This window comes from Dendrobium catenatum, unplaced genomic scaffold (genome assembly GCF_001605985.2).
Source record: "Dendrobium catenatum unplaced genomic scaffold, ASM160598v2 fragScaff_scaffold_621, whole genome shotgun sequence".
Taxonomy (NCBI): domain Eukaryota; kingdom Viridiplantae; phylum Streptophyta; class Magnoliopsida; order Asparagales; family Orchidaceae; genus Dendrobium; species Dendrobium catenatum.
The window spans coordinates 23,190,025-23,208,182 of record NW_021319083.1 but is presented as its reverse complement, the minus strand read 5'-3'; the positions used below and the strand labels follow the sequence as shown (position 1 = coordinate 23,208,182).

The following is an 18,158-nucleotide window of genomic DNA, read 5'->3' as shown; positions in this document are numbered from 1 at the left end:
ACAACATGCATTTTCATCTATATAGGTTGTCGAGCAACAATAGTGGCCGGAGGCTCCTCAAACTCAAGTTCGTTTATTTTTATTTCTAAATTCTAATAAGATCACCTGTGCAAAAGCTTGGCTAAGACCCATCCTCTAGCATATGGTTAAGGAAAAAATTAGCCAAGGGTTCACACAATCTGGGAGAGTGTTGTGAATGGAGCAACAAGACAAAGAAACTAGAGACTTCTATTTCCTTTATGATCCAGATCCAATCAAATTTAGTATTAAATATTTCATCACGAGACCTAATAAGTGCTTCTTTCTCATATCTAGGCTTGAAAAAATTCTGCTTTTTATTCTGAAGCCCTGCAATCCCTTTTCCCCATTCGTAAATTTCCATTGCTCATCAGGCATCCTTGAATTGGATGCATGACTGTTATACATTATGATACATTTTTAACGAAGGTCAATTAGTGTTCTTATTTTGCAGATCTCTAAGACAGTTGATCGCAAGGAGCCTTATTCAGATAATTTGATGTCATCTACCTAAGTTTCAGGAAGGTGCTATTTGGTTGAGAGTTTTAGGAGTGTATTGCATTCAAATTTGGAGATTTTACACGTTTGACTTTTTGGTTGAGTGAAAAATAAATTCAGCGTAATTTTTTTATGGAACTTGAACTAATCCTTTAATTCGTTTTTGTGGAATTTGAAAGTCCCTTGAATGTAGCGAATTTCAACTTCCCATGTTTGTCGAAGTGCTCCTCCCCACAATATGCTTGTCCCCGTGTGTCCTGGCATTTGTGGAGAGCTAGTCCCCACTCTGTGCATGCTCCTCCTATGTTTAACGCTTGCATATACTGCTCATTTCAGCTCCAATGGCAACGTCCCACCGCCAATGCTCATCATAGACCACCCATTGTCGTAACCACAACTAACATTGTCAACCTCATCAGGAAAGACAACATCATTGTGCTCTAACTCTTTGCATTCAAGCATTTATAATTTAATTTTCTTTTAGCCTAGAAAAATGGGTTCTTGAATTTATTTAATCAACCAAATAACTCTATTAGATTTTACTTTACCCTACATTTAAAATACACTTGAGTTTAAATACACTCAACTGATAGCCCCTAAAGCTATTCATATCATTTTGCATTTTGTTTTAACGTTCTCTTAATATACAATAGTAACTATTTTGCTATGAGCACTTCAACGTGCACATGTGCCTTTGAATTACTATGCCTAATAATGATTCAGGTTCAAGGCTTAATCAGCCAACATTTTTTCAAGCTTCTTTGTTGATGGCATAATATTCATGTCATACATATCTTTCATCAATTTTAAGATTATTCAAGAGACATGAAATAGCCTTGCTGAAATATTTTCCCTCTCAACGAGTGTCTTGAGAATTTCCATTGTAAAGAAAAAATAATCTGAACGGTTTGATCTTATGGTCTTGAAAAAGTGATGCAACTCTTCCAAAATCAAATCATTACACTAAAGATCTAGCATTTAGTTACAAGGTCAAATCTTGACAATTGTTTCACATATTGAAACTCTCTTAGAAAATGAATGGCTTAACATCTCTTTCAAATTCTTAGCAGCTCAAGCAATCGGTCCAATAATCTCATATTCTCATCCATTAGATCATCATCATATAGAGCTTCAAGAATTATTCTTTTGATTTCAATGACATAAAGGCAATAAAAACTTTAACATCCAAATCTGATTTCTGATAATTTCCCAAATAATTAATGCCTTAGTTGAAAGGTAAAAGAGCGGCATTGCATTAGATCATCATATATCGTCAGTTTATTATTGGCCTCAATCCAATTTTCGAGCTCCTTATCCTTAAGCTTTGCTAACACTCAAATGGTATGAGAATAACAATGCCCATAACCTTACACCATGAAGGGTTGGGATAAGGCAGTTTCAGAAAGTTAGGTAAGTTGCGGGGCTTGATTGGTTCAATAACTTAGTTCCTCTTGTAGCATGTGATATAGAGAGTGATTCTGGTATGCGAACATAACACAGCAGCTGGAGGATTTTCACGAGGAGGCTTGGCTGCTCAGACAAAGTCCAGGTCATGTGGTTGGAGAAATCATCATAATAGTGTAAGGCAACATGTAGTTAGGGTGTTGGCACGGGATGCGTTAGGAAGCCATAACTAGAGGCTGGAAGCAGAATGTTGAATGTTAAACTAGTAGCTATGATGCACTGACACTTCTCCTCAAAGAGGCGTGCAGTGTCCGACACCATGTCCGACACGACACTCGTCCGACACTCCTCCGACACGTGTCGGACACGCCGAAAACGTGTCCGATTAAAAAAATATTAAAAACAAATTGGACACGCATGTCCGACACACGTATATTAATATTTTATATATTTTTTTTAAATATAACTTCTTATATTTGACGAGATTTAAACTAACTTTCTTATTTCATATCCACAACACCAAATCAACTTCTGCATTTAATACCCCAATTTATCAAATATTCTCATTTTTATTTCTCTTTGTCAGTGAAGGTATTTTCATCTCCTCTCTTTTTGCACAAGTACAATCTTTCTCTTGTTGAACCAGAGTTGAAAGTAGTGATATTCAATGATGATGATATTGAAGGCCAAAAACAAACCTCTAAAGTTAATCTTAATAGTTGAAGCTTGAATGATTGATGTTGTAGTAAGTGATTATTTGCTTATATTTTTGTGGTTGTACTAGATATTTTATATTATAAGCTAGACAAGTTATCATGTCATTCATTTATTATTGTTTGTCATTTTTAATATGATATTACATTAATATATATACACTATATAAAAAAATGTATTGCCGTGTTGCCGTTATATGTGACCAAACTATCTAAGACGACTCTCTCTAATCTTATTTTCTATTGGAGCTACTCCAACCTTTTCACGTATATGCTCATTTCGTATCCTATCTCTAAGGGTAAAGCCACTCATCCACCTAAGCATCCTCATCTTTGCCACACTTAACTTAGTATTATGCTTCTCTTTTAATGGCCAACATTTGGCACCATAAAGCATTGCAGGCCTCACCGCCATCTTATAGAATTTTCCCTCAAGTTTGAGGGGTACTTTTCTATCACACAACAAGCCCGATGCATTCCTCCACTTCAACCATCCAACTTGAATTCTATTGATAAAATCCCCATCTATTTCACCATCTCTCTGAACGATAGATCCAAAATATCTAAAACGTGTATTCTTATTAATGACTTGATCGCCCAAAGCCACAATCCCCTCACTTGATCTATTACTACTAAAATTACACTTTATATATTCCATTTTAGATCTACTCAAGCGAAAACCTTTAGACTCTAAGGTTGACCTCCATAATTCAAGTTTACCTTCAACTCCTCTAGTCTTATCAACAAGAAGAATATCATCAGCAAAAAGCATACACCAAGGTACATCCTCTTGCAAATGTCTAGTGAGAACATCCATGACTAAAGCAAAAAGATATGGGCTTAAGGCTGATCCTTGATGTAACCCAACCGAAATAGGGAAATACTCGGTCAAACCACCTTGTGTTTGAACACAAGTAATAAATCCTACATATATATCTTTAATGATTTGAATATAAGAGTTATTAACTCCTTTCTTATGCTTTAAGATAGATTGGGTAAATTAATTTTCAATAAATATTTATTCTCGTTAAAATCTACATTCATTATAGTTATTATAGAAAACATAGCTAAAAAGATTAACCGTAGTTGTAAATTAGTTTGCAGCTGTAATTATTAACTCATTATCTTCTGGTTTCTTGTTTATCTTCACCACTCATTATTTAAAATTTTAGCCAACAGAACTTTCTCTTGCTTTCTTAAAATTTTCTGTAGTTTTTGGTGAAGTAACTGAATTAATGAATACTTTTAATATTTGATTCTGCAGAAACCTAGTCTAACGATTTTGCAACTGATATAATTGTTATATACCGTATTGATGCAATTTAATATATTGTAGTTTTGCCAGGGCATCGTTTTTTTGGTTTATTTGATGATCCATTAACCAAATATAATGATATAAGCTGTTGACTTGCTATATTCGTTTGCTATTTTTGGCTGAAAACAGAATCAAAACATGAAATAGGGTTATTTTGCATCTTTCCATAGAAGATAAATAAGCTTGTAATTTAAGAGATGAATTTTCATTTATGCTATTTTTTCTCTGACATGCAGTATTTTATTTCTGATGGACTCAAAGGGTGAAGAGAAGTTACCGATGATTTTCTTGCAAGTTATGCAATTGCTGCCGCAAGCTTGTTGCTTCCCTTTGCCAGATCTAGTGTGGACACCAAACAAATCAATTAGTAAAGTGGAATGCTCAATTATGCGCAAAAAGCATATAAAATAAGAATTACTGACACAACTTATCTAGATGGATTTCAACATAACTAGCATATGGCCTAGAATGAAGGTCTACAAGATCATGTTTAAAATTTTTATGGGTACTGACTGAACTTAAAACATTCTGGTTAGGATGTAGTTTTCATTACTCATATTCGTGCATGCTAATATATTGTAAATTGTGCAAAAGTTTTCTTCTATAGCAATTGCAGAGTCATTAACACCAAGAAAACCGTGTTATAGTTTTGAACTTTATTTTCTTGGCCTATCATTATTCTCTAGGATCTTTGTTCCATGCATGATTTCTCTTAATTTTCAAATGTCCATTATTAGGGCAGCAAACTGAATACCCAAGCGACTTTAGACCCTTTGAGGTTATTCAATTGTCCACATATATAAATGTTAATTATTTCATTAGTCATGTACATGTATTTCTAGCGATTTTCCATTTTCCATTTTCCTTTTCTATTAAGTCCCAATGCTGATTTTTTGTCCAGATTCTGTATTGAATTTAAAATATATTCCTTTCTTAGGAGGTTGACACACGTTACAGATGGAGAGAAGGTGATATAAACTATTTTAGGATTATATATAGAGAGATAAATAGATTGGAAAAATTGAGTTTCTATGCCTCACAATGCTTAAAATTGGAGAAATGTGTTTATTATTTTATTTCTTTGAAAGATATGCCCAAAATTTCCCTTCAAACTAAAATACCCTCTTTTTTGTTGCGGGCTAATATTGATTCAATTAAGTGTCGAATAAATATTGAACAAAATTTGAATATCATTGTTACTTTGCTCTTAAAAGTTTTAAAATAGTTGAAGCTTATTCGAACATTTAATTGAATCTATATTTGACCATTTTATTGAAGTTAATTTGAAATTGATTGATAAAAGGGTTGAACATAAATTCAGTTAAGTATTTGAACATGTTGAAATAAGGTTCTTAAAATAAATTATTAGAACATTTTATAAAATAGCTGAAATTTATTCGAACACTTAAATTGAACATATGGTCGGCCCTTCCATCAGAGGATAATCTGATGTAATCGATCAAACGGTCGCACATAGAATCAACTAAGTTTGAACATATTTGAATAAGGTGATTAAAACACATTATTGAAAAAATTTATAAAATAGTTGAAACTTATTTGAACACCTAATAAAACATATGTTCGTCCTTTTATCAAAGATAATTTGACATGATTATTAAAAGGTTTGATTGATTGTTTAAAGAGGGATGAATAAGATTCTTATCAGACATTTTATAGTGACATGCTAAGTGTTATTGACAACAGCACTAACATAACTAAAATCACATAGAAGCATGATTGAAAAGATTTTTTTAGTACAATCATTATAATTATAACACAATAGTTGTATAAACATATTTGTAAATTTCATTCATGTATGTATGTGTGTATATATATATATATATATATATATACGCATATGCAAAAAAAATGAAAAATAAAAAAAAGTAAGAAAATAAAAAGAAAGAGAGAAGAAAAAGAGAGGGATTTTTTTTGTCATTTCCATCGACACTATCACCATCGTCAACCTCTCGTCACACAGGTATAATGCTCTTAACTCAAAATTGCCGCTTTCAGCATTTGCGACGCACAAAAAAATTGCACATACACGCTTTTTTCTAGCGTAGTGGGAAGAGAATCCAATGCAATGCTTACGATGAGGCAGGTAGGCCTTGTACGTGCTTTTGTCTAGCGCGGAGGTATATATATATATATATCTTAATGAAAATTCAAATGATCCCTATCATCCAAATGAATAAGAAATGCTGGATGAAATCCCAAACTTGACTTGCTTGCAATGATCAACAATAATTAAAAATAACATGTGAACTAGTTGCAAACGAATGCAGAAAGATACTCCAACAAGCACTGCAAAATATTCAAGGGTATTGATGATTGAAGTGCTATGTTCGTATCGGCTTTGCAATTGAATATCAACATATGACAATCGAGCGAATGGAGGGAACTATATAATCTAAGTGCAAGCAAAGTGTAAAAAAAAAGTGGGATGAATGCAATACAACATCTATGAATAATGAAGATTGATACAACCTACATATGATCAACGTCTCCTAATTGCAATTGACAACAATTCAACTTCAAGAGAACACATCAATCCTCCTAGCTTATCAGGAAGTGATAATGCTAGATGTGTCATTTATATGTCAGCTATCCTACGAACACATTTAAGGAGACCGCAACAACACCCTGCTATCAACACCTTTTAATTGTAAATGAATACATCAAGTCACCTACAACTAATGTGGTGCAAATATAATGAATATCCTGCAAACACGAATGAAAAAGATTTGCAGCTAGCGCAATATATTTCTTGTAGGCAAAAATACAGAAGCTGACGATGAATACAACTATCCAACTGTATAAAGCAATAGGTTAATAACGCAACGTGATGCCACGTCCGGATCTGCAATACTCATATAATCGAACATAAGACGTCTATATGCTCTCAAATTAAATGCTATGCACACTCAAACAAGAGTTGCTCGCAAAACTGATCAGAGTTAAACATTTTAAAATGCTCCCACGCGTACATTACAACATGTATACACATAAATACAGAAGTGCACGTGCAAGCATCTTAATACACAAATGAAAGTGTAAATGTATATGTGAGTATGCAAGCATAATACAAGAAAATACGTGTGCAATCGTATACTTGCATGGGCCCCGACATGCGTGTTGTTGGTACTCAGGTGACGCCCGAGGATGTTGCGTTGGAAAAACAAAGGTTCAAGCTCGACCCTTATATGCTAGTAAATAGGAGTTGACATGACTTGAACTAACAAACAAATCTACAATCATGGCGTCGACTGAGATATTTATTTTAATACATTCATATTAGACCTTCAAGTCCTATAACCAGATTTTTTTTTTAAATAAAAGCATACAGCCGACTTGAACCCGATCCTCTGTCGACAATAAATAGAGTTGACAGTGTTCAATCAACCAAATACAAATGCCCATAATATACTGATGATGGTTTTGTTGAACGTAGATCTCAACTGGAGGAATTAATTCCAAGTATTCAAAATGCCTCCTAATTGCCCACAAAATTTGAAACTTCAAAACTATTCAAAATATTTAAAAATTGGAATTCAACTATCAAACACCTAAAACAAGACCCATCTACCCTCTGCAATAGTTTGTCGAGGTGGAGGAATTCAAATATCACTTCAGCTCACAAAGAACTAATGTCTAGTCGAGAATATTTTTTAGGATTCATTCTCAAACAGCCTCTTGCCAGCAAGGACGTGGAAAGGGTGAACGATTGGAAACAAATGCAAATGCCTACGAGCCGTTGTTGGAGGCCCGCCATATATACTAAATGTCATCTACGAGCTGTTGTAGAAAACTCGTCATATGCACAACAAGCTATCTACAAGCAAACACAGAAGCTTGTGATGGGTACAAATATCTACAAGCAACTGTAGGAGATTCATTACTACACGACAGTCTATTTGTTTAAAGCAGCTGATAATCCACAACACAGCTCTATGACCCACCTACGAGCAAAATATATGTTGAATGTAGTCCACTTGCATGCAACCGTTGACGATTATTTAACGCCTGCTGATGGCGCACTACTGACGAACAAATTCAACAAAGCCTGCAATGCACAATAACTCGCTTGTAAGAAGCAACGGGTGACCTATATCACAACGCTGTGATTCACCTGTAAGCAAAGTAGGGAATCAGTGGTAAAAACTATGGGATATATGCTAAGAAATTGAGGTCGTAAAATTACGACACTAGGTTATCATGCTAGATAAATCAGTTTATCTATAAAAGATAGATGGAAGGCATTGATGCGTTATGCAACACATTGCAGGCAAAAATAATCTCGCAGGCTAAATGCTGAAGAAGATAGTAATATGCAGAAGATGAAATGAGACCTAGTGCACTACTAAACAACACCGAATTCACAAATGCATACAAGTGGACATAAGACATTTATAAATTTTCAAGTGGAGCCCTGTGCATTTCTTAACAACTCATCTGCAAGAAGCAGCAAATAATCATAGTGCAATGCTACACCACTGGATCCGCAACACTCATACAAGTTAATCGAAGGCATTTGTAGGTGTTAAATGTAACTTTGCAATTAGTCATATTTGAATATTGCAAAAACACCCCAGACATTGAAATGTGCACTAATGCATCCAAATCATGCATACACATGTTGCAAAATACAAAACACATCATGCATACATGCCATTAAACATGCAAAATGCATTGCGTAGTGACAACACGCTACATCATTATACAAATGCTTTATGCATTGTATAAAAGTACTGAATCGATGTGCAAATAAAATTGATGATGCATGGACACATTATACATACATTGTAGAAACGCATTATATGCCATGTCAACGCGCTAAACCACAATAATGCATATCAAGCATATCATGCATATCATACAAAATGCAAATGCACACGCCAACATACATTCATACATAAAGATACATAAATGCACATACAAGTATATTAATATGCAGATGAAGGTATAGGTGTGTGTGCGAGTATGCATGTTGATCATAGATATCTGCATACATACAACCACTATACAAGCACATCATGCAAAGTACATGTAAAAGCATATACCCCCATTGTCCCCGACGAGCATGTTATAGGTACACACGTGACGTCTGAGGATGCTGTGCGAGTGAATAAATGAATCTAAGGCTTCGTTTGGGACGGCTTTTTTACTGCTTCTTAAAGCAGCTTTCTAGTACAAAAATTAAAATTTTTATACTAAAAAGTTGCTTTAAGAAGCAGTGAGAAAGCTGTCCTAAACGAAGCTTAAGTTCGAGCTCGATCGTTCTATGTAGATGGATAAGAGTCTACACAGCTCGAGCTATCAAATAGTTATAAGGTCTCAGCATCGACTGAGTTATTTATTTTATACAGTTCATTTTAGGGCTTCAAGGTCTATAACAAAGAAAATTCAATAATAAATGCATAAAGCTGACAATGAATCTGATCCTCTGTTGGCAAGTAAGCAGAGTCGACAAGGTTCAACCAATAAAATGAAATTGCTCATAAGTATCCCGATGATGGCCGTGTTGATGGAAAATCTCAACCAGTGGGGATCCCCAAGTATTTATATATACCTCCCAAATTCCCAGGAATACTCAACCCAAAATTCACCAAAATAAAGATATTTGAAAATAAAATAAAACACCAAAACACTCAAAACAAAATACCCATCCACCCTTTACAACAATTTGCCGAAACGGACAAATGTGAAAATCATTTCAGCTCACAAAGAGCGAATGTTTGATCGAGAATATCATTAGGATTCATTCTCAAATTGTCTCTTGTCAGTAAAGACGGGACACATGTCCTCTAACCAAGGGTTTCGCTGCCAAATGGCACCACACCGATGGCTCGCCGTTAATGGCATCATAGGTAAACTGTTATGACCGAGACCCTCTGAATCGGGTGATTTTGCCACCAAATGTCACCAGTAAATTACGGTCATGCTCCGAGCTTGTATGCTTCCCAAGGACTTCAAATTCTTGAGATATGAATCAATAGGATATAATTGATAGGGCACAAGGCCCTCTGTTAGCTAAGCTAGATTTAGATTTATCCCCTTAAACAAATATTCACCCTAGGTCTATAAGATACTCTTTGGTGGTAAGTTTGTTTTAGTTCTTGAAGTTGGGGAATATTTTTCCTATTTTGGTGGGAAGAGGAGATCACAGAGTTCGTCACGCTTGATCACCAAAGCTTCTATTCTTTCTCATCTAACTTGGTACTATCGTTGCAATTCAAGTAACCGTCTGCCATATTCTTGCTGCAGAAAATCCAGAAATATCAACATGAAAAATTATTATAGAAGAGCGCTGCCAAAATTGATTCCAACACTTGACAATCCTTCTCTTCGCGTTGTCCCTTAATTTACCTTTTTGAAAACCCAATGGAAGGTCACTGTTTAGATTCCGACACCAACAATTCGGTCACGGGCAGCATCAAAACCGGGTATTTATGATCTTGTATGCATCTCTTGACCTTTGGAAGGGAATTATTGAACTAGCAAGGATGATGACAAGCCTCAACGTTTCCTTCTAACGCCAAACAAGATTCTACGAGGACCAAAATATATAGGAGTGTAAGCTGGAAACATGGGAGTAGCAAGAACTCCATTCTTGGATATCTAACAGGACTGACATCATTTTCTCTTTTTCTGGTGTAATCAAGTTCTTTGTATTTGGTTTTAGTCTTAATTCCCACATATTTCTTTTTATAGATTCACCAAAGTGGCCAAGCTGATTATATTATCTTTATTAAATGATTACGTGAATGTAAAATTGCTATTCTGATTATGTATATTGATGATATCATTCGAAGAGGTGAATTTGTACAAGAATTAAGCAAACTCAAATCAAACATAGGAAATCTAAAATATTTCCCATGAATGCAGTGGCTCGATCTCATAAGGGTTATTTAGGTCTCACTATGCAAATATATTTCAAATCTCTTGAAATAAACATGAATGCTGGGATGTAAACTAGCAATTAAACCTATGGATTTGAATGGCAAACTGGGAACCAAAGATGATTGTGCTCCAGTAGATAAAAAATTTTATCGAAGACTTATAGTTAAGGCTCATTTATCTGTTTCACACCCGACTTAATATTGAATTGCCAAGAGGTGTGGTAAATTGATTTATGAATATCCCAACTTAAATATGGATATTGTTTTCAGAATCTAGCGATATTGAAAAGGAATCGATGAAAAAGATTATTCTTCAAAAGGAACTCAGATAGGAAGATTGAGGTTTTCACTGATGTTAATTAGACAGGCTCATCTGTGGTGATAGGGTGTTGCTTTAAAAGGCAACCCTTGGTTGTCCTAAGCAGTGTTGAAGTTGAGTTTAGGGTAGACTCTTAGAGTATTTTAAGGAATTTGGTTAAGAAGAATTCTCAGTGATTGTTTAATAATTAAGCTGTATTAAGTGTTGTTGAAATTAATTATAAAGAAGATGACATGCCAATTTGTAGTTTTTTATGTTTAGTTTGTGAGCAAAGAGAAGCTTACGGTGATATGGTGATGATTGTTGAAACCTGTAAGTGGTGTGATGTCGGAGATGTCCCAAGACCGGTTGTTTCACCCAACTGGTTTAGCAAATCCAACCAAGAGGGTTTTTTTATGTTTAATCAATTAAGTAGTTATCCTAGTCACCTTAAGGGGTCCCTCCATTTTTAGTTTTTTCTCGAGGAATCATTACAAAAAAAAAACAACATTTTTCGACTGTCATTTTCGTCAGAAAAAGAACAAAATCCATCGTTAAGTAGTATTTCTAGAGGATTTCCGTCGGAAAATTTTCTTCGCCGGTAAAACGCGCATACAAAAACTATTATATATGTGAAAAAACTCATTTTTCTGGCGGCCATTGCCGCCACAAAATTAAAATAAAATCAGCAAATTTAATTTTTTAATTAGAATTCTTTTTGCCCATGCCCGCTGACCTGTGCTACCTTGCAGCTCACCCGCGCTACCCCGACTCACCCACCTGCATAGCTTGCCCTGTCCGGTCACCTGTGGTCTGATCGACCCACCTTGCTCTACCCGGTTATGTGTAGTCCTTAGTCCGCTGCACGCCGCACCGGCATCCTTGTCCAGTAGTTGGCATATAGGTTTTGCTTTTAAACAACAAAATTTAGTCCCATACAACTGTGATTTTTGCACTCAAAATATAGAGACATTATTTATATGGAGTCAGATGTGAAGTGTTTACAGATCATAACAGCCTCAAATATATTTTCAATAAAAAAAGAGCTTGATTTGAGGCAGAGAAAATGGTTAGAGCTTATCAAAGATTATGAATTAGATATACAATATCATCCTGGAAGGGCAAATGATGTAGGACAACATGCACATGCGATGTTATTAAATTTGAAATTTCACGCTCATGAAAAGAACAATAACAATTAATCAACTTCTCACGTATTAAACAAAAGATTGAAGCCAATAAGATAGTGTCTAAGCTCAGACAATCAATTATATGATAATATTAGGAGCACAAAACAATCAAATTAAATCAAACCCTACTGTTGTGGGACTTTCAAAGAAAATCCCTCAGTTTATAATTATAATAGTCACTATAAGCATCCACTCATACATGCTCATAATATGGGATAAGCGGAGAAGCCTTCATAGTTTTAACGATGCTACAATCGATGAGTTAAAGATAAAAGGTTTAGGAGAAGAGTTTATCATCTCAAGCTTTTGGACTTGGCTCCAACATTCTCCATGATCCGGCTGTCGATTGTTCGTGGATGCGCTTTGAAGCAAACACACCTTGTAGTCAACAAGGGATTAAAGTGCCGGAATGGTTGGGATGTGGCCAGCCAAGGGAAGAGGATTTATTTCTTCTTCTTTGGTGAAAACATCAAGCGAAGAGAATGTAGGGAGGTTGGGGGAGGGGAGGGGAGGGGTTGGGGGGTGGGGGGGTGCTTATGGTCGTCCTAGAGAGGTGTTAATCCCTTACTTAGGGTGATGAGTAAGGAATGATAGGAAACTTTGAATTTAATTCCAGCAATTAACAAAATTCTGGAATTGAATTCTTGTCTAGGTGGCATGCAAATTAAGACAAGAATCAATTGGGGTTTAATAGGAATTAATGGTTGCATTAAGTGGAGAGATTGGGGGATATTTGAATTTGAATGTCCCTAAATTAGGGGTAGGGAGGGGGCAGCACATTCTAATGGGAGGGGAATTGATTGGGGAGCATTAATGGGAAAGTAATAATTAGAGGAGAGAGGGGTGGGGCGGCAAAGCTAGGGAGAGAGAATTAATGAGAGGGTTTAAAGAGGTTGCTAAATTTAGGACACTAAATGGAGAAGAAAATTTAGGGTAAACTCTATTCAAATTAATGTTAGCATGATTATGGAAAACCTTCCTAACATAAATCTTCTCATTTTGGAAAGAAAATTCAAATTCAAATTTACTTGAATATGAAATTATTGAGTTTCCAAATTTATAATGAGTCAAGTTAGGAAAGTATTGAATGCTAGGTTTGAAATATTGGGAGTCAAGGGAAGGGGTGGTGGCCGGCGGCTAGGAAGGGAGGTTGAGCCGGCGGTTTGCTAGGGAGTCGACCAAGAGTAGGGGGAGAGGGAGGCCGGCGGCTTGGAGGAAAGGAGGAGAGGGAAGTTTGTGAAGGAGATTGACCGTGAGCTCGGACGCTTCCTGTGGTTGACGGGTGATGCCTTGCCCTCACTTAGGGACTTCAAACTCTCAAAACTCTCCAAGATACAAGGTGCAGAAAATTTTCATTCATAATAATCATCATCCTCTCCAAAGAGGGGGATGAGTTTATAAATAGCCAAAATACAATAACATGTCTAATGACAAAAGTGCCCCCTGGGTTCACATAAGCCTACTCCCTCAAGTGATGGTAAAAACGAAAAAGATACATAAATAAATCAAATATACATGAAAGCTCAAAAATAAAATGGTCCAATCATAGCCATAGATCTTCGGCCCCTTCTCTGATAAACTTTTCTCAATCGGACGTCCTCATCAGCAAATATAGATGCAGATACACTAAGCAGAAAAATGCTTGGATGTGTAAATTTGATAATCGCCCAGCAGGAGCAGATAATCAGAGACATGAAAAGACTAGAGATATTAGTGGTCAATCAGAAGGATATTAAAGATATGTTATTAAATCAGCTGGTGATACAATCCACTTTGAAAGATAGAGTATTCAATTCATTATCTCAAGATGTAAAATTTGAAGACATCATAAAGAAATTGCAAGCAAAATAGTTAGAGAATTTGTAGTTGATGATGAAGGATTGCTAAAGTATAAAGGTAGAATATGTGTTGAAATGTTGGCAATTTAGGAGAAGATATATTACAAAAAGCTCACCTCATTGGCCATGAAATTCATCCAAGCAGTAGAAAGATGTATCAAGAATTGAGAGAGTTATTTTGGTGGTCAGGATTAAAAAGGAGATGCCGAATTTGTGGCAAAATATATTTTCTGTCAGATGATTAAAGCTCAACATCAAAAACCAAGTGGTCAATTATAACCATTACCGATATTTGAATGAAAATGGGAAGAAATTGTTATGGATTTTGTAATTGTATTACCAAGGTCAAGGTAGAGTAAGGATGCTATGTGGATTGTTATAGTTAGATTAACCAAGTTAGCTTATTTCTTACCATTCAAACAAATAGATTCAATGGAGAATTTGACAAAGATATATATTAGATGAAATTGTGAGATTGTATGGAATTTCAAAATCAATAGTTTTTGATAGAAATGCCCGATTCACTTCTAGATTGTGGAAGAAGATTCAAGAAGTTATGAGTACAATATTGATTTTCAGTATAACATTTCATCTTCAGACTGATGTGCAATTAGAAAGAACAATTTAAACTTTAGAGGATTTACTTAGATTATGTGTATTAGATTTTGGAGAAAATTGGGAGACCTGTATGCCATTAATTGAATTTGCATATAATAACAGTTTTCAATCCAGCATTGGAATGGCTTAATACGAAGCTTTTTATGGAAGAAAATGCGAAACCCCCTTTTGTTGGGCAGAAACATGTGAAAGAAAAATAATTGATACTGAACTGGTGGATGATGCTACCATAAAAATCATATTGATCAGAGATAGACTAAAGGCAATACAAAACAGACAACGAAAGTATTATGATACAAAGCATAGGCCAGTTAAGTTTGAAGTATGAGAATTTGTTTTCTTTAAAGTCAGTCCAATGAAAGGTGTACAATGATTTGGGAAGACATGAAAATTAAGCTCACGATTCATATGTTCGTTTGAAATCATTGAGAGGATTAGAAATATGACCTACAGATTGGATCTGGTAGTGCATTTGCAAGGAATTTATAATATGTTTCACATATCAATGCTTCAGAAGTATGTACCAGTCAAAATTAATTGATTTGCAGCTTGATTAAAATATGTTAAAGAACCTGAAAGAATACTGAAATATGATGTGAAACAACTGAGGAGTCGAGAAAATTTTTTTGTAAAGATTTTATGGAAACATTGATCAAAAAGAGATGCCACCTAGGAAAAAGAAGCATAAATGAAAGCTCAATATCCACATATATTCAATTAAGGTACATTTACTTATACTTGATTTTAAATTTTGAGGATGAAATTTTTATAAGAAATGGAGGTTGTAATAATCGGTTTAATTGGCAGGTTCAATTGAAGCGGCCAGCCCTAATATTAATCCCGTAATCAGACGGGAAAACTAGTGACGGAACTATGATTTGAGCCAGGCCGAATTCGTGCGAGTGCCTTCTGGATGTATACTTCACTATTTTAAGTAATTTCGTTCGAGGGAGAAAACTAACGACTCCTCACGCGACATGTCTTCGGTTCGCTTCTTCCTGTAGGAGGAAATCACGTACGTGCCAAAGGGGAACGACAAAGGAAGAAAAAGGTGAATAAGAAGGATTTGATTGTGATTCTTTTATTCTTATGAAATTATTTCATAAGAATTTCTATTTAAGCAATGGAGAAAGAAAATCTTAGAATTCTCTTAATTCAAGACATTATGTTGTAGGAAAAATTGAATTAAAGCGAATTTAAATCAGACAATGAAAGAAGAAAATTTGCAAGGAAGGGAAAAATTTTATTAGGTACTTTTATATGGAAGAAATCAAATGTTTGTTGAGACATTCAAATTAGAATTTAATATTAATTAAATCATTATGTTATTGTGAACAGTTAAACGCTCTCAATTCAAGACGAATATTTGAAAAGGCAAATAAAGTGAGTAATTATAGTTATGTAAATTTTAATATTTCAAATATGAAAGAAGTTTTTTATATAATTATTTTACTCTTTTTGAAGACTATTATGAGTAAGGTAATATAAATTCAAATGCATAGATTGATATAGAAATTGTTATAATTGAAAATGACTGAAATTTTATGAATGAACGTATATAAATATGTGATATATATATATATATATATATAATATATATATAATATATATATTATATATATATATATATTATTAATGTAAAATAATGTAAAGAGATACCATATAAATAAAAATTAGAAAGTCAAAGTTGAAAATATTTATATATACATGATATTTATTGTTTTTCTATGCATATACGAATACAAGTAAGAATTAGAAAATTATGATATAAACATATAAATTATAAAATAAATACATAAATGAAGAATGAAAAAGAGAAAAAGGATATGCATACAAATTATAGGAGTTAACATCCCGTATGGTCTGACTGGGGAAGCACATACTCGTGCACGTTAAACAGAAAGAAAATGGTTTACTTGTATTATTAATTTTAGACGGTGTTCGTATACTAATAAAAGATATGAATTAAATGTTAAAATTATTAAATAAATATTAAGGGGAATGGAACAAAGGAGACAAATTGAACATTATGTGAATTAGTAAGACTTATAATACAAGAAGGAAGATGTATATATTAATTATGAATGTTTGAATAAGTTGTATAATATATATATATATATATATATAATATATATATATTATATATTTATTATATATATATATATTATAATATATATATAATATATATACTATAATATATATATATATATATATATATATATTGAAAATACTGTTATATATTTAATGATCGATATCCACTGAGTTTATATATCAGTAAACTCAACACATTAACTAATAATTTCAAGGTAGGGGGGGGGGGGGAGGTGGGGAGTTCGCAATGACAATGAAATATGGGAAAGAGAAGAGGAATACGTCTAATAGACGCAACAAATTCAAAACAGGTAATTATATGATTGTTGTAGTTATCTTAGTTTGACACAAGTTGGTGTCTATAGTTTATGAAAATTGTAATAATGGGCTCTTCCGGAAAATTTAGAAGTTACTATGTTAATTCTGCTTATGTAATTTATTAAAATGTTTCACCTTACTGACTGTTAGTACCTGCCTTATTGTTCGAGTCCTAGATCTGGGTCGTGAATAATAGCAATACGACAAATAATGGATGTTATGACATCTTGAACCAACATCATTTAGATCAAGAGAAATGCAAACTTCTTGCAAGTAAAGTGGATGATATCCAACAAAGCGAATATCCATGGTTGTTGCAAGCAGGCCCATCACACCATTCAACATGTCATGTGCATGCAGGGGATGAAAGATTATGCAGCAATTTGCAACACGCTAACGGATCTTTGTTAGCAAGACGCAGCTATACACACTACTGCCGTCACGAGGCAAAAATGCTAAAAGCTATAGCTATAGTAAAGTCTTACGACATAATATGACAAGATTCATACAGTAACACGACAAATTTACCTACATAAAGAATAAGTAGTGCACGCCAATCTCAACTGTATACAAACAACATGCAGCATAGGCGCGTGCCACGCTAGCAGATTTGACACATTCTACAAGTGACACAAAAGCATTTATAGACTTCTCTATAGAATGTTGTTGTCCCACCCAAATGGTGATCATTCGCAAGCTGATATGTCCAAATATTTGAAGATGCCTCAAGCATGCTATGCAACCATGCTTACATACAAATAATGAAAGTACAGCGTGTAAGGTTATTCAACATGTATACATGGCAAGATATAAAATCAACATGTATACATGCAAGATAGTACACCCGACATGGCCCGATGAAGTGTGTTAGTGGTACACCTTGTGTTTGAGGATGCACGGCGGGTCAAATATATAATTTTAAGTTCAAGCCCGTTTCCAGCTCTCATGCAAGCAA

The 18,158-nt window shown here is 34.4% G+C and overlaps 2 protein-coding genes across 2 annotated transcripts in view; one reads left to right on the top strand and one right to left on the bottom strand.

The window, feature by feature from the left end:
• Positions 1-4,579, top strand: part of LOC110112367 (probable sulfate transporter 3.3) — a 75,027-nt gene extending 70,448 nt beyond the window's left edge. The window contains 1 exon segment of the mRNA XM_028695270.1: positions 4,185-4,579. The gene's annotated coding sequence lies outside the window, so the exon portion shown is untranslated.
• Positions 1-18,158, bottom strand: part of LOC110112358 (MADS-box transcription factor 23) — a 40,618-nt gene that overhangs the window by 6,629 nt on the left and 15,831 nt on the right. The window contains exon 3 of the mRNA XM_020844555.2: positions 4,226-4,287. Coding sequence (XP_020700214.1) covers positions 4,226-4,287 — 62 coding nt within the window. The remainder of the gene's footprint in view (positions 1-4,225; positions 4,288-18,158) is intronic.